This window comes from Lontra canadensis, unplaced genomic scaffold, assembly GCF_010015895.1.
Source record: "Lontra canadensis isolate GAN:19392208 unplaced genomic scaffold, GSC_riverotter_1.0 scaffold32, whole genome shotgun sequence".
In the NCBI taxonomy this organism is placed as follows: domain Eukaryota; kingdom Metazoa; phylum Chordata; class Mammalia; order Carnivora; family Mustelidae; genus Lontra; species Lontra canadensis.
In genome coordinates, this window is record NW_022631026.1 from 14,704,139 (window position 1) to 14,727,058 (window position 22,920).

Genomic DNA, 22,920 nt, shown 5'->3' on the forward strand with positions numbered 1-22,920 from the left:
CATTGAGTCCTTTGATCAGAAATCATCATATATTCAATACTTGTTAATTCAGTTTAAGGAAATACGTTAATAGATGAAATTGATATGGGTCACCAAAAAAAGTCATGACAATAATATATAAAGATAGTAACTTTTTATTATACTAAAGACAATACAAACAGAAAAAATGAGTAGTCACAATTTAAAGGACGGTTTTCTCCTAAGAGCTATAAGCTTTCAAGCGGAAAAATAAAATACATATACTAAATATGTAAGTGAAGAAAAGTTAAGCTTAAACTTTAAAATGGCGACATTGGGTTTGTTGTTACTTGTTAGATCAATATTTATAAATATATAATTTTCTTGATTGGATCCTAAAGTGAAACAGTAAAGATAATGTAGGATTTTTTTTTTGTCCTTGGTAAGAAGTTATAACACTTAATTCAAAACTAAAGTCTTTAGTTATGTGTTTCTTACAATATTTCATGTAGTGTTCACTTGATCTTGATATGTGTATTATAATCCACTGATCACAGCTTCAGTGATATTCCAGCAAAAAGTGAGCAAAAAACAAAGCATTAAAGAAACAGTTCTAAATTATATTTACCTCAATTATATGAACTTTTTTATGTGTAAATACTTGTATAATTTACACTCTCAATAATAAAACTGGTTTATACTATAAATACTATCAAGAGAAAATAGATCAAAAGTTCCCATTGTAAGAATGGTTATCTTACTAATATAAACATTTAAAAATTAAATGGCTCAATTGGTAAATAAAGAAATACCAAACTTTTCATTCTACTCCCTACGAATCATTTCACAGTATAGCTTAGAGACACTAAAGTTTGCTCTTAAGGATGTGAATGTTTATCTCCTACTGATTCTCCAGAAGATCCTCATACTACTTATCCAGTAATATTAAAGCATTTGCAATGGCAAATTATTAGCAGGAACATTGAAGTATGCAAAAATATTAAATAGACCAAGCTCTCCGTATTTCCAGATGAAAAATCTGAGTAATTCAACGACGTATTTGTTCATATGCATCTGCTTGCAACTTGCCCAAAATATCATCGAGTGGCTAGTTGTTAAGGCCAACACCTTTTATTTTTAGACATCAGAAAACATAAACACACTTTCAAACACTTCAATACAAGATAAAAGAAAATAATTCCATTCTATAGTAAATAAAGAAAAAGTGAAATTATTTTCTCATCAAAACCTTAATCTAAAACTCAGGAATTCTATTCTTTAGAGAGCATGTTATAAAGCAGTGGTCTTCAGAGATGATGATACAGAGCATCTGTCTTCAAACATTTTTGCTCTTATCCCCTAAAATAATTTTGACAAATAAGAGATATCTGTGTATATTTAAATTATTTGAAATTTTTCATCGTAAGATTTTGTTACAAAATATGCAGTTTCTGCCATATCATAAGTATTGAGGGTTTTTTAAGATAAAATCTAGGGACACCTGGGTGGCTCAGTTGGTTAAGCATCTGACTCTGTTTCCGCTCGGGTCATGATCTCATGGGTCCTAAGATCAAGCCCTGTGTTGGGCTCTGCACTCAGCAGGGAGGCTGCTTCCCCTCTCCCTTTTCCTCTTCCCCTCTCCACCACTCATGCTATCCCTCCCCCTCCCTCTTTCTCGCTCTGAAATAAATAAATCTTTTTTTTATTTAACTAAAAAATAAATAAAATCTAAATTAGTCTTTCAAATGTATCCTATATATAAACACCATACAAATGGACACCTACTATCCATCTTTTAAAATCAAATATTTAAAATAAAGGAATTTGTATTTCCTTTCCACTTTCTCCACAGAATTTTATTCTACTTTGAATCTTGAAAATCTTTTCTTGATCCCTGAGACTTCTCTGAGGTAAATTTATACAAACAAGCACATATACATTTATATTGAAACTACCTTTAAATTAATATTCTTTGACCATAGGCCCCCAGTTCTTTTAATCATCTGGGTTGAATTATCATTACAACTATTATGAGCACATAATTGATCAAACAAATTATAAATGTTGACATAAAATTACTAAAAATAAAAGGCAAAATTTCACTGGAAAAATGTCTTTTAGTGAAAGAAACTGGGGGAGTTCATGAAACCTTGATGAAAAAACAGTTGAACTATCCCTTTGTTTGGCTTTCCGGAGATTTTACCCTTCCAAGAAATTCACCCTACCAGACTCAGGTTGGATAAAGTGTACCTTCCTTTTGTAAAGTTGAGAGATGGGAAGTGAGAGATGGGAACAGAGAATGTCGGCTGACCCCCTGGAGCATTCTTGTTAGGCCAATTTAAGGATTTTGTTAACTTGAGCTAAGAAAAAGTACTCTTCCTGAATTACTCCTTTAGTTAAAGAATTGATTTTGAGGGTGCCTGGGTGGCTCAGTAGGTTAAGCGGCTGCCTCCAGCTCAGGTGATGATTCCAGGGTCCTGGGATCAAGTCCCACATCGGGCTTGAGGCTCAACGGGGAGTCTGCCTCTCCCTCTCCCTGCTTCTCTGTCTACTTGTGCTCTCTCTGTCAAATAAATAAATAAATAGTCTTTAAAAAAAAAAAAAAAGAACTGATTTTGAAAGTTTCTTAGATGGTACTGTGCTACATTTTGAAATCTGCTTTTGACCAGCTGGCTAGCCTATGTAAAGTATGTGTCCTCTGAGCCATTTCCTCACTAATCAGCTACCTCCTGTACACCTACAGATTCTGAACTAAGAAAGCCCATATGAAGGAATCATAGCATAAGAGCTCCATCTGTTAATAACACAGCAGAAGCTGCTATGGAAAAGCACTAGAGAAAGAAATAGGCAGCTTTTAGCATGTAAATGTTAAATGGGCCAAACAGGCTATTAAAACATTTTAAAAGAACTCTAAAAAAATAAACACTGTATTGCTTTTGCGCATCTTAAAGCGTAATGAATAGGGTCCTTATCCTCCGGAATGTCCTAAAATGTTTGGCTCAGTTGTACTACCTAGGGTGGCTTAAAGCAGAAACCTTTCCAGAAAGGATATGTTTGGCATTCAGTCTCTGCAGATATGAGCTGACCCTCTCCTGGAAGGCCAGGGTGGCTTCACACCCACAAGCATCTTCTGTAGAGACGAGTCTTCGTGCTTCTTCAATGGCTGATGACGACAGTACACAAAATGTTATAGCTCATCAGAAACCGTAGAAATCAGGAAATCTGTAATTCAGTCCTTCCATTTTTAAGACTTAACTAAATGCATTTTCAAGGAGGTAAGGGAATATAAGAGTACATAGAAAGAGGAGGAAATATTTTGAAATATTAATGTCACAGAAGAAACTGAATTAGATATTGGGAAACGTTTACAATGATCAATCCTGGATATTGACTATATGAGAGTTCATTATATTCTCTCTACTTTTGTGAGTGTTGGAAACTTTCTATGATACAAAGTAAATTTTTAAAAAGTTGACATAGGGGGGAGCCAAGAATGCAGACCTAAGGTAATTAATCTTATTATGGTACTGTGTCCCTATTAAGAAATGAAAATAAGGAAAAGAATTCTCTCTTTGGCCAAAATATTTCAAGAATTAAAAGTAGATAATTCCTGATTTCTTATACAGACTATTATTCTATTGAATGATCTGAATGGAGAGTTCTAATTCTTACCCATAAATACTTTGGAAGTAAAAATTAGGTTTGTATCAGCATTTAAGCAAAGAACCTAGGAGAATGATAATGCTAACTCCTAGTTCTTTCTAAAATGCAGTGAGGCAGCTCTCCTACTATCATAGCCCCTAAAGTTGCCTAACAGAAATAAGAGTAATTTCCCATGTATAATCTTTCATTGTCATCTGAGGACAGAGAATGGTCTTTTGCTCCTATGTTTTCTCCCACATGCTACAAAGATAGGATAGAGAATGAAGATGACCATAAATTCATTTGATCAAATAAAATCTATCTACCTGTCCAAATCCTGTTGGCTTTTAGGGACAGCCAGCCCAAATCAGTCAGTCAGTCGGTAAGCCAGAAAGTATCTACTGAAATTAAGTACATCCCCATCATCCCTGTACAGAGCATATAATTGGCACTCATGATGCTTTTCCAGTGCTTCTTGCCTGATAAACTGTAAGTTCTGTGAGGACAGTGGCTCGGCAGAGTAGTCTAATTAAAACACTCACAGAAAATTTTTAAATTGGGATGTAGCACAATTGAAAGTTGGGAGATGAACCCATTCACAATAGCATCAAAAAATAAAAATTTAGGATTAAAATTAACAAATGATGTGCAAGACTTGTACACTACAAAGTACAAAACATTTGTATGTCCCCAGTTCCTTCCTCAAGACCTGAAAGAGTACTAGATCTAGAAGAGCAGCTCCATGAATGCTTGCTGAGCAAAGAAGTGAATGGCTAGGCAAATGTTGTAGGACGTAACCCAACATAAATGCGGCTGGAATCCCCATCTTCCATGAGAAGAAAAATGCCCCAAGTCTGAGTTCTCTGAGGATTAAACCCCTAGATAGGGTAGCCTAGATATTAGTACCCTGATACATTCAAGTCCTAAAAGCAAGCTCTTCCCTACTGTCCTCACCCTCCCCAAGAAGAGGTTCCATACTTCACTTCAAGTGAAGAAATATCTACTAGTAACTGTCAGGTGCTATGGAAGATGCCAGAAATATAGACAACATCGACCGCCCCCATGGGTTGGAAGTTACTGTCTCCAGGAGCATAAACACACAAGTCTCAAACTCTGACCAAGTCTGAAATAGGAAAGCCATCCTCATTCGTCTCCCGGCCTGTTCCCCACATCTGGTTTATCACTAAATCCTGTTCATTCTCCCTCAGAAAGGTGTCTGGAATCAGCTTGCTTTCGTCACCACTGTCCCCCTCCTCACCCAACCTGGGACCACTACAACAGTCTCCGACTGCCCCGCCCAGCTCGTCAGCCCCTCAGACCCACACAGCAGCCAGGGGGACTTGTGAAAATGTACACAGAATCATGCGCCCCATTCCTCAAAACTCTCCAGTGACTTCCCATCTTCTATAAAACAAAATATAAACTCCTTCCTCTTGCCCCAGAAGATCATCGTGACTCAGCCCCTGCCTCCCTCTTCAAAGTGACACCACCCTTCCCTGGCTGGTGGTGGTTGCCACAGGTGCTGGGAACCAGGTGAGTCCCTCCCTCTCCCCCCTTCCCCCTCCTCTCCTCTCCCTTTCCCTCCTCTCCCCCTAAAGTCACCAGGCAGTCCTTGGCATTGCTCTCCCTTCTTCCTCCAGCTCCCCAATTCCAACCTAAATACCACTGATCCTCAGGTCTCAGATGTTACTTCCTCAGAGAGCTCCTCCCAACCTGAAGGAGGTCCCCCAACCCTCATGGGCTCAGGACCCCATTCTTTTCTCACAGCTCTTCTTTATAAATAGCTATTTCCTTGTCTTTTCCCCTTAGACTGTTACCAAAGACCATACGTGTTCTGTTCACGATTATACACCCAGGGTCCAGAAAATAGTAGGCGCTTGGCTGACCGAAGGGTTGATGGAACAATTGAAGGAACAAGTCACCCCAGCACAAGGTGTCCTGGGCTGAAAGAGGACCGAGCTCATTGGAAGGAAAAGGGAAGCTCTGGTAGAGGGGGTAAAATTGAACTAGACCTGTTCAATTAATTATGTTCATTAATTGAATTCATTCATTCATTCAATTTAATTAATTCAATTAATTCATGTTCTTTAGTTATAGAAACAAACATACCAACACAACTGTGTAGTATTTGATTCAAACAAAGCAATTTAGAGAACACTTTGGCAAGTGATGAAGCATAATAAAAATAAACACTCATAAAGCTACCGCACAACTTAACTAAAATATCATGAATACTGTTGCAGAGACATCATTTAAGTAAAAATAGAAACACTAAAAGATATTTGCCACACATAAAACAACAAAGAATTTATATCCAGAAACGCATAGGGTTCCATCGTATCAGTAAGAAAAATACAAAGAACCCAAGAGAAAAGTAAGGGCATATGTAGCATTTCCCAATTAAAAAAAACTCCAATGACTAATTAATACAGGAAGTAGCCAGGAAATGAAAAAATAAAGACCATAGGGAGACACTTTTTTGCCTCCTCTAGGATGGCAAAAATTTAATCCAACAAAACCAAATATTGGCAAGGATATGGTTCTTGGATTTTGGCAAGCGGTAGTGGTGAGGGAAGGGGGTCCCAGCGAAGGGTGTACACAGGCAGGACGCGTTCCTAGCATAGCCAGGTGTGCACAGGGTGGAGCCCAGGACCTGGAAGCAGGGAGCCCCCGGGGCAAAGGGAGTGACAGGGTGAAAAAAGCAGAGGGGACCGGGGCGGGGAAAGAAGGGGATGGGGGCAGAGCTCCAGTCTGGGATGATAAAGCTCTGCGGATGGGGAGTGGTACTGAACTAGACGCTTCGAAACGGTTAAAGCGGGAAATTGGACGTCAGGTGTATCTTACCATCACTACAACAACAACAATCCCACTTAGGAAGAGACTGTTATCAGAAAGGAAAACGAAGAGGAAGGAATCCTAGGGGGAAGAACGGCTGGCGGGGACACCTGCTTCATTGGGAAGACAGCTGCGAGCCTCCGGGGGCCTCGGACCCCTCGGAATGGCGCTTAGGCCTTAGAGAGGAAAGCTGCCTCCTAGAAGACGAGCCTTGCAAACCAAACAGGTGGCAGGGACAGTCCGTACCTGCGCACGTCCTCTGGTCTTCGTTCAGGGTGTAGCCAGGGAAACAATCGCAGTGATAGGCCGCGGGCCCGTCGTCCACACACAGGTGCTGGCAGCCGTGCGAGCCTCCAGCACACTTGCTGCGAACTACCGGGGCGCAGGGCAGGAAAGAAAATAGTCCCAGGTCACAGCGCGGAAGGAGACACAGATTTCCGGGAGAGAAAAGCTCCGGCGCAGTCACAACAGGTGCTGAGAATGAACCCATCCGCGGCCAGCGACACCGCGCCCACCTTCCAGGAGAACGCCCGTTGTCTCATCCTACATCTCACATCCCTCAGGTCCCACCTTTGTCTCCCCGCTTGCCTTTTCATTTCTCGCAGATACATGGCGGTGCCTCCTCTCTTCTTCCTGCCTGCAGTGCTGGGGCTGGACCGAGTCCTGATTACATTCTGGAACTTACCTTTGGCCTCTCTGGATGCCTCCAAGTGCCTCCCACATCTCCAGCCACACAGGGACCATCTTCACCAGCACCAGAAACAATGTATTAGGGACCCACTGGCACAGGGAGCTAACTCAGACGATGCACATAAAGTGCGTGTTGTGCGGACCAAGGGCTGCCCTGGAAAGGGTGCAAAGCAGGACAGAAGACACCAGCCGGCACACCCATGCACACAGAGGTAGTGACAATAGTGATGACGGTGAGGGGAGGTGTCGGTTTGGAGAGTGGAGCATTTATTATCTGCCCCAGAAATCTATCACAAGGAGGAAGACGGCTGGCCCAAATCTGAGTCGAGAGCAAAGTGCTATGCTCGGGGGGGTGGCCTGGGTGTCTCAGTGGGTTAAAGCCTCTGCCTTCGGCTCAGGTCATGATCCCAGGATCCTGGGAACGAGCCCTGCAACGGGCTCTCTGCTCAACGGGGAGCCTGCTTCCTCCTCTCTCTCTCTCTGCCTGCCTCTCTGCATACTTGTGATCTCTGTCATATAAATAAATAAAATCTTTAAAAAAAAAAAAGTGCCATGCTCAACTCATTCCACATCTAGACGGACCCAGGATAAGTGAAAACAGCAGGTCTCCTTTAATAAACCCAGAAATTCTTCCTGGGGGACACAAGTTCTTCCTTTGCCATTGCAGGAACCAACCAAGTTTGTTTGCTTGTTTGCTTGTCCCTCCACACTTGGGAAACTTCTACGGGAAACTTCCACTATTGCCTATGAAAGAGCTTTGAGGGAAAGGCAAGTCTCTCCATACTGTATCATACATAGAGTATCTTTCTAACTCTAACACTGATAATCCCCTTCATTACTTCAGACTTTTCCAGCACGATGCCGGATAGCCGGGGGTGCCTGGGTGGCTCATTGGGTTGAGCGTCTAACTGTTGGTTTTGGCTCAGGTCATGCTCTCAGGGTGATGGGATCCAGCCCTGCAGGGGGCTCTGCGCTCAGCATGGAGTCTGCTTGAGATTCTCCCTCTCTTCCTCTCCCTCCCCCTCTGCCCCTGTCCCTGCACAGGTGCATGCTTGCTCACTCTCTCTCTAAAATTAAAAAAAAAAAGGCAAAACAGTAGACTGTTTCACTTTTCCCTCATCCCAGCCTAAAGCTGCCCTATAGATAACAACCGTCATGCCTCAACCCCCGGCCCTGCTCTAGGGCTCCATATTTAATCTACAAGCCTTGTGGTACTACTGCCCAGCAGGGGGAAAAGCAGGCCCCTAGTGGGGATATGACCCATGTTATGTACCCCAGCTTCAGAACAGTAGCCCTTATTACTTTAAAGTCTATAAACACTGCTCTGCACTGGGCTCCATAGATATATTCCTTCCTAACCCTCTAACTTTCTGCCATCTAGTCTTGGCCTGTGCTGTACAACCACGTACAACAACCATGAAATGTGATAGCTTGGCATGCAATCACATGCGTAACCACCAGAGCAAGTGCCTGGGTTCCAATCCTCGCTCTGTACTCACTAGCTGCGTGACCATGGGCAAGTTACTTAACCTGTCTGGGCCTCAGCTTCCTCATACAGGTGCTGTGAGCAATAATAAAGGTGTGATTGTGTCTGAGCTGCCTATAACCATGTATGGCATCCAGTAGGCCCTGAAGAAGTTGGCTACTGTGACCTCAGAGCATGGCCTGGAATAGTCTGCCGTAACTGAACATTTTCTTTGACTTTTTTTTTTAATAAAATGTTCCATTTATTCCATAATATTTGTTAGTTTATTTTTTTAAGATTTTATTTATGTATTTGACAGAGAGAGACACAGGGGTAGAGAGAGAACACAAGCAGGGGCAGTGGGAGAGGGAGAGGCAGGCCTTCCTGCTGAGCAGGGAGCCCAATGCGGGGCTCAATCCCAGGATCCTGGGATCATGACCTGAGCCAAAGGCAGACCCCCAATGACTGAGCCACCCAGGTGCTCCAATATCTGTTAGTTTAAATGTAAATTTTAGTGTTCTTTTTCAAAGTCTTCGATGACCCTGGCTGCTTAAGCTACCAAGTGGGGTACCTGTAACCAATTTGAGAAGCGCAGCCATGAGGCCTCTCCACCCCAACTGACTTGGTCCTACCCCCGGAGCAAACCAACACAAGCCATTCCCCTTGGCCATCCAGCTCTGCAGTCCTCTGTCTAAACCTCCACCACCCTCGAGGCCCACCTGCTGCCCACATGGTCTGCACCCTTCCCCAGACAGCCTGCCTCCCAGGCTTCCACAGCCCTACGGTACTGTCCATCCCTCTCCCTGCCTAGTCTCTGCTTCCCCAAGGTGTTGGTTCTCTTTGCACCCAGCCTGTAAATTGCCCCGGGGCAGAAAATGTCCTTCTTTACATCCCCACAGGGCTTTGCACAGTCCTGGGAACAAAATAGGTGCTCAGTCCTCTTTAATTAATTTTTTTTTTTTTTAAGGGCATTGGTCATGTGCCATTTCCCTTAGTCTCTCTTGAAAAGGTCACATAATACCTCTCCTCAAGGGACAGGAGCATATACATAAAAATCTAATAAAATGGCCAAAATTAAACACAGCCTTGAGAGGCAGGAATTTCTCTCAGAAGTGTTTTTACATTATAAATGTCACCCTGCTCTGCCAGTGAGTTTAAATCAAATTAATGAGGATTCGCCAAAACATAAGGCTCAGATTCACAGAAGAATGATCATTTAGAAATCGTCAGGGAACAACTGACTTCACATTTACTGGAAGATCTGTGTGGGTCTAATTCAGTCATTGACAAAGTCTCCTTTACTAAAACGATCCGGCTTTAAGATTAATGCTACAGAAAAGTTCCAGGGCAAGTTTTAATTGGAAAAAGATCAGTTCAGCCTATCACACCAAGTAGTTACTGTTTTCAACTGACTTCCTCTAAAGTTCCCATTTGCTTCACAAGTCCCCAGCGTACAGAGCTATAACATTTTCCTGGATAAGGATCCTACATTCAGTTAGCTTTTCTCATATCCCTCACTCCCTACCCATTTCTGAAATGAGATATATTTGCAAAATCAAGTGAGCTCACTGCCGTCTGAGCAATGCGTGCCTTGGTTTATAAGCAGGATAGAAGGTGTAGAGTCTGATTCATTAAGTATCTTTAAGAGTCTCTTGCTGTATCAATTGCAAGTTGGTTTCACCACCATAGATAGAGCCAGCTAGGAAAGAATTTGTTGAGTGGACCTTACCTGAACACGTTTTGTTGTCAGCATTCAGAGTATAACCCTCATAGCATTCACAGTGATGGGACCCATCTCTGTCATTCACACAAATGTGCTGGCAGCCATGTGTACCAAAGGCACATTGGTCTTGAGCTACCAAAGAAAATTCCAGGAGAAAAGCAATTAAAAGTGGAGAAGTCTTTTATTACCCATATATAGAAATCTTCTTACCTGTGGCTAGAAATATATAAGAGGCAAACCTATTGGAAACCTTCCACAGCCATCCATACTATGGGCTGATACCAGAAGTTAGCGGTGTTTAGCAAAATCCTCCACACAATCCTTAGTCTTCCTTTTTCCCAACTGCTTTTTCAAAATCATCCAGACTGAGTTTTTATGATCTAAGTATCTCATAAATACTAAATACATAAATAATTACTAAAGCATTCCTTTTAGGTTTATTGAATTTACGCTGAATCAGGGGGGGACCAACAATTGTGAGGCTAATTCCACTAGATTCAGAAAGGCGCCAAATTTGAGTTGGAAGGAATTGTAATTCAGTCCTCCCTGTTCTAAGTGAAGAAGCTGAATCCAGAGGAGACCAGCTGACTCAGAGCAGCATCAGAACTCTGGACCCAAACTGTCACTCAGTGCACTTTTCTCTACATGGACATGATAATTTTTTTTTTTTTTGTCTTTAAACTTTTCATTTTGAAACCACTGCAGGCATATGGAAGAGTTCTAAAAACAGTACAAAAAGTTCTGTACTTCACCCCATTTCCCCGAGCATCAACATCCCATATAACCATAGCACAATTATCAAAACCAGGAAATTAGCGCTAACACAATGCTATTAACTAATCCACAGATCTTAGTAAAATTTTGCCATTTGTTCTACTACTAATGCCCTTTTTCCGGTCCAGGACCCAATCCAGGGTCAACATTGTACTTCACTGTCACATATCCTTAGTCCCCTCCTCTCTGGGACACTTCCTCCATCTTTACCTTTCATGACCTTGACAGCTTTGAAAATCACTGGAAAATTACTTTGTAGAATGTCTCTCAGTTTGGGTTTGTTTGAAGTTTCCTCTTGAGGCTGAATATTTAAAGAAGACAACAGAAGCGCTCCTGTGCCCTCAGGACATCGTGTGAGGAGAGGCATGATGTCACCGCGGGTCATGACTGGTGGGGTTCCCTCTGATCACCTGGTTGAAAGGGTGTCTGCCAGCTCTCTCCACTACGAAGGTACTGTTTATCCCATTGTAGTTAATAAGTATCTTGTGGAGCTTTCTTTGATTTTAACTTACTAAACTGTCTTTAGCATTTGGAAAGCACTGCCAGGGCTGGCTACAAGGCCCAAGAGAGAAAAACCAACCAAGTGCCCTGTCAGTGTGCCTTACCCCTCCAACACCGGCTGGGGGGGAATGCAGATGGGGAGGTAGCAAAAGGAAAGCCTCCTCCTCCACTTACCCGAACAAGTCTTCCTGTCTTGGTTCAGGGTGTAACCTTCGTAGCACTCACAGTGGTAGGAGCCAGTTCTGTCGTTCACACAGATGTGTTCACAACCGTGAGTGTTCAGAGCACACTTATCGATAGCTGTCAAAAGACCATCAGGACAAATGGAAACACAGGAAAACGTGGTAAATTAATTATGGGTCACCACCACACGTACACACACACACACACACACACACACAGCTATTAAAATGAGAGGTGGCCTAGCACAACAGAAAGGCTGCAGGATAGGAGGTTGGGAACTGATTTCTGTGCTGGCTCTTTCACTAACAGACCCCATGACATGGGTAAGTCGTCTTCCTTCCCTGGGTCTCAAGTTCATCATCTATAAAATGAGTAGGTTGAATTAAATGATCTCTAAGTTTCCTTCCTCTCAAGACTTTTTCTGAGGATTTAAAAAAAAAAAATGGACGTAGATCCTATCTTTACTTATTTTATGTGAGTAGCCATATACCAGATGAGTGAGAACCTCTCTAAACTTTCTTCTGAGTCTAAATTCAGTGAGCAGCTCTGGCCTCAGAGACAAAGGAGCAGCTTGTACTTAAGTAAAATCCAGGAATAGTTCCAAAATCCTCAAAAAGACTGAGAGTTCTGGCCCCCTTCCTGACTAACCCATTTCCCTACTAACCCTTTTCTTGAAAACTAATTATAAGTACTATAAAGATGCTGATTCATGTGTTACCTCACTTTTCTCCAACAATTTTAGAGGAAAAACATTGATAAGCAACCATGAACCAACCAAAAGGCAGTTAAGAGAAAAGCATAATGCCAGACCCAAACCTGGAGGGCAGGTGTCTAGCTGAGTCCTAGTCAGGCAAGCTCCCCAAAGCGGGCCTCACCTGAACATGTCTTCTGATCGGCGTTCAAGGAGTATCCTTGGCTGCACTCACAGTGGTGCTTGCCTTCCCCATCACTGACACACACGTGCTGGCACTGGTGTGTGCCAAGCACACACGGGTCCAGAGCTGCCCACCAGAAGTAGACAATCGTCAGTATCAACACATAAGAAATATTCCAGATACTTGCTTCCCTGTCAAAAAGACATCACCCTCTGGTTCCTTTTCAATGGCCCTTTGTCTTCTGCCTCTGGCTTCTTGGAAACACCACTCTTACACGAATGATGCTACTAATTTAAAATTACAGATTTTGTTTCAGCTTTCTTAAAGAGAAAGGAAATTCTGAATTTGGAGCCGAAGGCAAACACTCACGTGGTCACACAACTTGATGTTTTATTCAATGTCTCCACCTAGCCCAGGAAAAAGAATTTACTTCCCAACTGCAAGAAACGGGGAGAACTACAGTGCACCTCTGGAAAGTCTATGAGCTGGTTGTCCTGCTGGGGCCAGAATCTGCTTTCCAAGGGCTCTATAGTGTCTGTCAAAACGAATTCACACACAGGCATGTCCCTCCGCCTGGAACTCAGTGGGGTGGTAATACGTACTTGTAACACATGCAGACAGTGGAGAGCAAGGCAGGTAACCGCTTCCGAATGAGCAGCAGGGGTGTGGGAGCCTAAACGTACATGTGTGCAACTTCAGGGCCTCTAGTATCTGCAAGGAGCGTGGACTCACACGCTCGATGCAAGCAGGTAAAAAAAGAAGGAAGAACAGAATAAACGAGATTACGTCAGCGAAGCCGCAGCCCCACCTTTTCACTCCTGGAGGTGTTTATATCTCGTTGGATTTTTTTTCCTAGTAACATGTTTTGAAAGAAGAATCAATGAATTTAGTCATTTCTGAGAAACCAAGGAGGCCTGTTGGAGGAGGCTGGCACCCCTGGGCAGGTAACCCAGCCTCGACTGCTTTGGCAACAGGTCAAGGTTAATATTTTCCCAAGAAGAGCCTTTTCATGGAATGATCTTTCCAACCCTTTGACTACAACAAGCTGCCCCTCAGTCTCTTTTCCATAGAGAGGACATTTTTTCCCCCAGAACAAGCAGGTCTTTTGTACCAGAAGGAAAAGATTGCCACTCACCACTTGCTACTTTATGGCCTTCAAGCCCAACCCCAGGTGCTAGCTCTGAGACCCAACTCTGCCACAGACCAGCGTCTTTATGGAAAAGCTCTCACCCACAAGCACAGGGGGTTTTCCTGGGAGAAAGAAAGCCACGTTCTTTTGAGAAACCAATGAATGCCAAGGACACCTTGTGAAGGCCCAGTGTCCTGGGATAGGAAAGACAAGGGGCCACCAGCCAGGTCTGGCTGAGTTGAGGCCAAACTTTGCTCTAGACCAACACTTCATCTCCCATTTCCTGACAAACTGGGGTGATTGCTGAGTTCCACATTAATTTCAATATAAAGCCTCCTTGAAATTTGCAACTATAATTACTAATTCATGTCTCGTCACCATCCCCAGACTACTGCTTAATAATATGGAGGGAATATTTTATCCATGCATCATCAGTGCATCAGATTAATTAACGCGTATCGAGTAAAGAGATGGGGCATAGTTTACACAGAAAATGGTATCTACATTTTAAAATTCACCTGAACTAGAAATTTGCCCACACCTGTTTGGATAATTCCACAGAAGGCTTTGAAAGACTGTATCTCTAAATGATAAATAAAAAATAATAGTAATAATAAAGCATGAATATGTGTAGATACAAAGACAAAACACAGCTGGATACAAAGTAAAAAAGAAACTTGGGTGCCTGGGTGGCTCACTCTGTTAAGTGTCTGCCTTCAGCTCAGGTCATGATCCCAGGGTCCTAGGATAGAGTTCTACATCAGGCTCTCTGCCTAGCAGGGAGTCTGCTTCTCCCTCTGCCCTCCCCACTGCTTGTGCTCGCTCGCTCTCTCTCTCAAATAAATAAATAAAATCTTTTTAAAAAAGAAAAAACAAGCCTAAAAATAAAGTATGCGTCTCACACATTCATAATTCTGATCAGTGGCTAAGATTAAAGCCCCGCCTTAACTGGATTCATATTCATGGATTTGACTGATTCATGCTAAAAATTCCAATTAAATTAGCATGCTCGGGCGCCTGGGTGGCTCAGTTGGTTGAGCGACTGCCTTCGGCTCAGGTCGTGATCCCGGACTTTCAGGATAGAGTCCCACATCGGGCTCCCAGCTCCTTGGGGAGTATGCTTCTCCCTCTGACCTTCTCCTCTCTCATGCTCTCTCTCACTCATTCTCTCTCAAATAAATAAATAAAATCTTAAAAAAAAAATTAGCATGCTCATATTCAAACTGCATCCTAAAGGAAAAAAGAAAGAAGGACAGTAACAATCCTTTTTTAAAAAATCTGCTTCTCGCTATCTCCCAAGTGAACTGAAATCTCAACCCTTCCCCCAAACCCCGTTCTTAATCCTGTCCCTCCACAAAGAATAATCAGAGGAAGAACAGAATCTGAAAACTAGAGGATCCGGAAAATAAGCAAAACCCTAACTGACAGTTACACTGGAAAGCCCGCAGATCTTTCCACAGGCAGACAGATGCTGCTCCCCGTCTTCAGCAGGAAAACAAGCAGAGTTCTGTTAAAGCCGGAGATGGTAAAGCTAAAGAAAATATCTGGGGAAAATGGAGTTGTGGGCAGAGGGGAGAAAAGAGGAGTCTTGAGTTTTTTATTTTTATTTTTTTCTGACCCCATCAGGGAACAGCAGGATCATTTATTCTGGATATTTCTAGACCTTCACATTTCTAATGCAAACACGAAGATTTTTATGAGCAAACCAAGTTATATATAAAGCAACTCTATATTCCTAAACCAACAAAGTGTGTTTAAGCTGGTAAAAAACTGAAGAAAAGCACTGCTTATATTTTAGTTTTCCATAAAGGTTCTACCAAAAAAATTAAAAAAAAAAAAAAAAGAATAAATCTCTTTCTTTGGAGACACAATATCTGAATATTCCAGTTGGGAGCAAGACTTACCGCAAAAGGTTTCCTGGAATCTAGAGGAGAGCTTCTCAATGACCCCGTAGGTCTCCACATAGAAAACATGCTCATCTAGGGGCTCGCTGGCAATCATCTTGAGGGACTCCATGTCTGCCCGGTCCACGCCCACGGCGTAGAGCTCAATACCAGATGCCCGGGCCCGAGCCGCCACCTCATTCACCTGGTCCTGGGGCCTCCCGTCTGTCACGATGATGGCCACCTTAGGGATGTTGGAAGTGGGCCCCCGAGCTCCTGCCTCCACCGTGAAGGCCTCATCCATCGCTGTCTGGATAGCCAGGCCCGACATGGTGCCTGTAGACAGGGGTGTGATCTGGGCCACAGCCTGTTTCAAGGACTGTTTATCTGAGTGGGTCTGGAGATGGAACTCAATCTTCACGGTGCTAGCATAGTTCACCACTGCCACCCGTGTATCTGCCGCCCCAATGTCCAGAGTGTCAATTATCTGGGAGACAAAGGTCTTCACCTTGGTGAACTCCAGGGGCCGCACACTGCGGGAACTATCGATGATGAACACCAAATCCAAGGGCCTGCTCCTGCAAACACCTGCGAAGAAGGGTGTGGAGGACGGGCACAGCTGAGCAATGACGTGATCCCAGTCGGAAATGGGGCGGTCCTCATACCCGAAGAGCCCTGGAGTTGGAGACCCTACTGTCTGCTACCTTCCCCCAAGACCATCATCCTCCCTTAAGATGCTAAAAGCACTGGGCGCCTGGGTGGCTCAGTGGATTAAAGCCTCTGCCTTCAGCTCAGGTCATGATCCCAGGGTCCTGGGATCAAGCCCCGCAACGGGCTCTCTGCTCAGCGGGGAGCCTGCTTCCTCCTCTCTCTCTCTCTGCCTGCCTCTCTGCGTACTTGTGATCTCTGTCAAATAAATAAATAAATCTTTAAAAAAAAAAAAAAAAGATGCTAAAAGCACCAAGGTCCTTCCAAATTCCCTAATGAGGATTCACACAGAGGGGAGAAGTTTCTCCAATAGACTGGCTAAGGCTGGCTGAACCCCAAACTTTCCCCTAGAACCTCATCCCTCTGCTTCAGCATTGCTCCCAAGGTTCTGCTTGCCTCCCAGGAATGAATGGTTTCCAGACCTTTCTTGGGCACCTCAGCCATGGCACAATGGGACAGTGGCCTTGAATAGCCTCGCTGCCCTGTCCAGGCCTCACACACCTCAAGCAATGGCAGAGTTCAAGGCAAACACACTGGTGCTTTTCTGGAAGCTTCCTTCTTCTACTCCCCCACCAATGGGACAAAAACTGCACCCAGAGTAGCCCTAAGTGCCCCCTCCTTCTCGTCATTCATCAGGTTTAGGGAACTCTGGGGCCCCGTGAGCCTGAGATACTTAAAGGTGAGAAGAGGAATGACAATCTGATCCACGTCGGTTGTACTTCCAACTCTGCGTGTCTGGTTTTAGGAGCAGAGCTGTCCACTTGTCTCTCCCCTCTGCCCCCACCAAACTCTTGTAGTCAACCCTTTCATTTTTTTCATTCACCAAATACTTTTGGGGGACCTACCATGTATTTAGCCCTGGGGCTACAAAAGCAAAGAAGCTTGTACCTTTCCTACTCTAAAGTACCAAACACAGGACCCCTGGAAGGCGCAGTAGGTTAAGGCTCTGACTCTTGGTTTCGGCTCAGTACATGGTCTCAGGGTAAGCTCAAGCCCCACGCTGGCTCATGCTCACCGCAGAGTCTGCTTGAGATTCTCTCTCCCTCTCCCTCTGTCCCTCCCTCTCTTTCTTTCTCTCTCTCTCTAAAATAAATAAATGAATCTTAAAAAAAAAAAAAATACCAAGCTCCTTGTAACACCACCACACATCTTTGGAGCACCTGGGTGACTCAGTCGGTTAAGGGTCTACCTTCATGATCCTGGGGTCCTGGGATGGAGCCCTGCATCAGGCTCCCTGCTGAGGGGAGCCTGATTTTCCCTCTCCCTCTGTCCCTCCTCCCAGCTCACGCCCTCTCTCTCTCACTCAAAGAAAATCTTTTTTTTTTTTAAGACTTTACTGATTTATTTCAGAGGGAGAGAGCAAGAGCATGAGCAAGGGGGAGGGGCAGAGGGAGGAAAAGCAGACCCCCCACTGAGCAGGGGGCCCAACGCGAGGCTCCATCCTAGGACCCCAGGATCATGACCTGAGCCAACAGCAGACACTTAACCCACTGAGCCACCCAGGTGGCCCTAAATAAAAGCTTCAAAAAAAAAACATCACACACATCTTCACTTTCATTTGTTCTTTCTTCCTTTTCCCCCAATCTTGTCCTAAACTCTCTCTCCTAGCCACCAATATCAAGTCCAAAAGTCAGGACTGGCTGAGAGGAAAGCCAGTTACTAAACATCTTTCTCCAGTCATTCTTCCTCCTCTACACACACACACACACACACACAACTCGTCATACACACCAAGTCCTAAATGGAAATGTAACTGATGCTTGGGCATGAAGCATCAACCAGGGTTCTTTCTTTTCCTGACAGGGGGCTGGAAGGTAACGCTAGTGTAAGAAGGCAATTTACTCAGTGACTAAGGGATAAAGATGGATTCAAAACGAACTCCTACACAAGACAGTTTGTGACAGAAAAAGCCCTATCTGGAACAGGAATGATGCCTCTAGAGAGTTTTCTTCTAAAAACAGAAAACTATCCTCTTGGTTTTATCCTGCTTCCTGGACGTATTCAATTAAGAAAATAAATCATACTTTACTTTCAATAACGTTTTAGAGATCTTAGGGCACAAAACAAACAATCCAGTGAAGTCAGAGGTACAGAGTTTGTTTTTATACCCATTTTACAGGTGAGAAGCCTGAGGTTCTGGAAGGTGGGTGAGCCAGAAAACAGCAGGTCATGGATGGGACTCCAGGTTTCCTGACTCCCAGCCTAAAGGGCTTTTCACTGAATGGCTGCCTCTCTCTGAAACCATATTTTCCACCACAAAAAAAATCAACATTATATCATGTACCTGGTAAACATCCTGCTTGTTGATTTTGAGCTACTGCCCTGAAGTATGCTATATGTCATGTATTTAGTTAAGTCAAAAGGAATTAAATCTTAAAAAAAAAAAACCTCCCAAATTTCATTTCATCCCTTGATTACCATGCATCAGGAGCAAGGAAGAGGAATCCTATTGAAAATCCTTCCTGGACATGGATGTAGGTACTTGTACATAATTAGAATAAAAGGAAAAATACATGTCAATATGAGACCCATATTTGACAACCCAAATACCCAAATCTTGTCCTGACTCATGTCAAGGTTATGTTCTTATGGTATATGTGCATGATTCCATCCTTCTCACATGGAATCCTTTATGGAGGCTACAGGGGGTGTGCTGGGCAGAATAAAGCTCCCTTGCCCCCCAAAATATCCATGTCCTAATCCCTGGAACCTGGACGTATGTTACTCTACATGGCAAGAAGAAGAAGGAGGAGGAGGAGAAGGAGAAGAAGAAGAAGAAGGTGAAGAAGAAGGAGAAGGAGGAGGGTTGGGGGAGGAGGAGGAGGAGAAGAAGAAGACTTGGTAGATGGATTAAGTTAATGACCCTGAGATGGGGATTTTATCCTGAATTATAGGGGTGGGTCCAAGGTAATTACAGAGGCCCCTAAAAGTAAAAAAGAGAGAGGCAGGAGAGGAGATCACCGTGATGAGATGTGAGAAGGACCCAAACTTCTTTCCGTGACTTTGAAAATAGGGAAAAAGCCATGAGTCAAGGTGAAGGTAACCTCTAACCTCTACATGCTAAACTGGGCAAAGATTCAGTTTCCCCTAGACCCTTCCCAAAGGAACACAGCCCTACTGACACAATTTTAGACATCTGAGACTAGTGTTGGACTTCTGGTCTATAGCACTCTTAGATAATATATGTGTATTGTTTTTAAGTCACTGAGTTTGTGCTAATTTGTTACAGCAGCAATAGAAAATGAATATAGGGGCTCAACTCAGATGACGGGAAATTCCTTGAGCATCTGGTTACTTCTTGATTTGGACTCCCTCTGCAACATCACTGTTTTGGAATCTCACTCCCCTCTACTAGAAAGCAGCACTTTGATTCTCAGAAACTAAGAAAGTGAGAATCTGAATTTCCTAAAAGATTTCCATACTTAAAATTATGCTGATTTTTTTATAGTTCTGCTAGAAATAAAAGCCCATAGGAAAGCATAGCCATTTCTGGTTGCAAAAAAGGGAGGGAATTTAGGAAAGGGTGAAACGTAATGTTTATTAAAGGATTATCATTCAAGATCAGCTTGGATCCAAGTAATGCGGGGGAACTCGAACGCCCCTTGAGGAATCCCTCCTCCCTCTCCCAGTCCCATCCCCAAGGGAGGTGGGTCAAGACCAGAGGCAAGGTTACCTTTTAGAAGAAAGGCATCCCTCTACTGCCCAACCCCACCACCCCAGCCTGAAGCGAAGCAGGCTACCCCCTAAATTTAACCCTAATGAATCCTGGTACTCCCTGGCTCAAAGACAATGCTGTCACCATTTCAAATCTAGCCCCTTGGGGCTGATGCAGGAAAGAATCCTTTGTGCTCTTTCTCAACATCATCCAGAAAGGTGCAGAAGGGGATAGACAAAGCAAATCAATCTGAGGCATGAATGAGACCGGAGACCCAGAAAATGGTTTGGTGCAGCCTCTCCTCTTTAGCAAGACCAAAACTGGACATTTTGGCAATGAAGATAAAATTTTATGTAAACCCATTTTAAGAGCTTGGTAGGTTGTAGCTGCGGAAAGATCCTTGTGTGGGATTTTGGAGCCCTGAGTTCTGTTCTGAGCTCTGACAGATTTTCTGGGTCATTTGGTAAATCTCAATTTACATGCTTTTAGGGGTTGTGACGGATGGTCTTCCAGCTCTGCTACTCTAGGAACCTCCGCCCCAGAAACCAACTACTGACCAAAAGGGCAATGGAAAATTATTGACCAAAGACTCAGTGTCTTGGGTGTTTGAGGATCTAAGAGAGTACAGATTGGGATTGGGACCCAGTCAGTTCAAGCAGAACACCTGGTCAGCCGCAGAAGACGTGGAGACCAGGATGGTTACAAGAGAGGTCGGGTGCCATCCAGCGGCCCCCTCTGGTTTCCTTTTTGGCTTTCCACCCCCACTCCCTGGTGTGAATTCCAGTCCAAATTCTGGTCCAGATCCTAGATTGGACTGAGAGAGCTTGAAGGGTGTGGCCAGGAGAGGGAGGGTCACCCTGATCGGGGGCTATAGGTGAAGTGATTTCCAGACAACTAAAGGCAGAATCTCAGGAAGGGTTTGTTCAGCTGCACAGAGAGGTAGGGGTTGGCACAGAGGCGGGGAGGCCGCCTGTGTTCCCACGCTGCCCCATCCTCCAGGCCCCAATTGCAGAGGGAAGCGGCTGGAGTTTGAGCTTCCGCGACCCAAATTCGAGTCCCGACTGTGGGTGACTTTGGACATCCCCGTTCCCTTGTCTGGACCCGTCTCCCCACAGGCTCATCGGGGAGGGGATTCTTTCTCTTGCACAGCAGTCTGGCTCAGGCTGGGACGGAAGGAACACTTGGCGGCTGCACGGGGCTTCTCCTGTTGGATGCCCTGCTTCCCCTGCCACCCATCCCTCCCGCCCGGTCCTCCCCACCTCCCTCCTGCCGGCTGTCCCTCCCCGGTGCCCGCTCGCGTCCCTCCCAGGCGGGGGTCCCACTCCCCCCGCGTACCTGTGCCGCGGGCCCCGCCGGGCTGGCCGGCCCCGGAATAGGGCGTGCCGGTGGGGACAGCAGGGACAGGGCGGCGCCCGGGACTGCCCCCTGGGCCCCGTGTGCCCAGCCTCCGCAAACCCGGGCGGGCCAGGGGGCCGGGGGCGGCGGGGGTCGGCGGCAGCAGCAGCAGCAGCAGCCAGAGCAGCAGGAGCAGTCCCGAGAGGTGGCGCGGCATGGCGGGCTCCGCACTTCTGCAGGTGTCGTCGTCGAAGGTTCGCTCGCTCCAGCAGCCAAGAACCTGGGCCCCGCGCCCAGGCGGCCAATTTAAAGGTCCCGCCGCCCCGCGCCCCGCCCACCCGTGGCCCCGCCCCGCGCCCCGCCCACCGCCGGAGCGCCGGTGGAGCCGCGGGGCTCCGCGCCCGGGACCCGCGGGTTCCTGTCCGCGCATTCCGGCGGCAGAAACGGAGTGTCTGGGGCAGGCCGGCGGCGGCGCCGTGCCCGAAGTCCCGCCCGCGGAGGCCCCCGCCGGGCCTCGTCTGGGTGGGCAAGGCCGGGCTCCTCCTGGCCGCGCTCCGCCTCTACCGAGACTTGCGCTCAGGCCTGCGAACCCCCCCGGCCCAGTCCGCCCGCCCTGCGCTCTCTTGCCGCCGCAGCAGGCCTGACCCCCGGCCCCAGCCGAGGGGGCCCCGGGCTCTGTCTTCCCGCTCCCGCCAACGGTGCCTGCGGCGAGGTTGCATCTCGCTCCTCACACTGCATTCCTTTCCCCAGCCAAGTCACCCAAATTTTGCTGTGGGCTCTCAGTAAAAGAAACAAAAAAGCCTCACAGATTCTAGCAGCATGAATAGGAACGCTTTCATCCCAGCTTCAAACATCCGTAAACATTTGAACTTATATTACCAGGAATAGAAAGTCAAACATACATTCCCCAGAGAACCCCCTGGCAGCTGGGAGGCCAGCCTGTACCAACAGAGGCTTCGAGACCCCATTTCCTCTCCGGAAGAGGGATGGTGGCAGCAAGGGGGTTGGCGCCCCCGAGGGGACCCTCGGAGAACTGTCTACTGGGAGAAAAACATAAACGGTCTCAGGGAACAAGGTGAATTTAGGAAAAACAGACTGTCTCCGCCTGAGGAAAGCAGGAAGGCTTCTAAAAACAGGTGAGGTTTGAGCTGGGTCCTAAAACCTGACAACGAAGGCGAGTTCCAACAGATCCAACCTGGTCTCCCTGCTTCCAGACTATGAGTCCTCTAAAACCCACACTCCACGCAGTAACCTTAAAAATCACTTCCTTGCAACTTTGCTTCCAGTAAAATCCAAATTCCTTTTCAGGGCCAACAAGGCTCCTCGAGATTCAATCCCACCTCCCCCTGCAGCACTGACCAACATCCAGACCTGTACTCCTGCTCTCCATGCCTCAACCAGGCCAGCCTTGCCTTCTCCGCCGCCTGGAGGACACGGAGCTTGTCATCAGGTTAATGTCTTCCTCAGAGCAGCCTTCCATGAGGCCAGACCTTAAGCAGTTTTTCAAGCTTATTTTTACCACGACCCATGATAACAACTACATTTTACATTATGAGCCAGCAGC

General features: G+C 45.5%; 1 protein-coding gene across 1 annotated transcript; it reads right to left on the reverse strand.

Annotated features, from left to right (window-relative positions):
- Window positions 1–126: 126 nt before the first annotated feature.
- Window positions 127–21,573, reverse strand: MATN3 (matrilin 3). The gene is made up of 8 exons (XM_032866897.1): window positions 21,357–21,573; window positions 15,680–16,246; window positions 12,647–12,772; window positions 11,763–11,888; window positions 10,320–10,445; window positions 6,682–6,807; window positions 3,011–3,121; window positions 127–1,062 (listed from the first exon to the last, which is right to left on the reverse strand). Exons 1-8 carry the CDS (start codon window positions 21,571–21,573, stop codon window positions 1,007–1,009), a joined length of 1,455 nt encoding a protein of 484 aa, XP_032722788.1. The 3' UTR covers window positions 127–1,006.
- Window positions 21,574–22,920: the final 1,347 nt, after the last annotated feature.

Bases quoted from the DNA above. Each gene is read 5' to 3' on its own strand.
- MATN3 (XM_032866897.1), bottom strand. From the start codon at position 21,573: ATGCCGCGCCACCTCTCGGGACTGCTCCTGCTGCTCTGGCTGCTGCTG. The intron at 12,773-15,679 runs GTAAGTCTTGCT...TCTGGTGGGCAG, and splicing joins ATTCCAGGAAACCTTTTGCG to CTCTGGACCCGTGTGTGCTT. The intron at 11,889-12,646 runs GTGAGGCCCGCT...GTCTTTTGACAG, and splicing joins CGATCAGAAGACATGTTCAG to CTATCGATAAGTGTGCTCTG.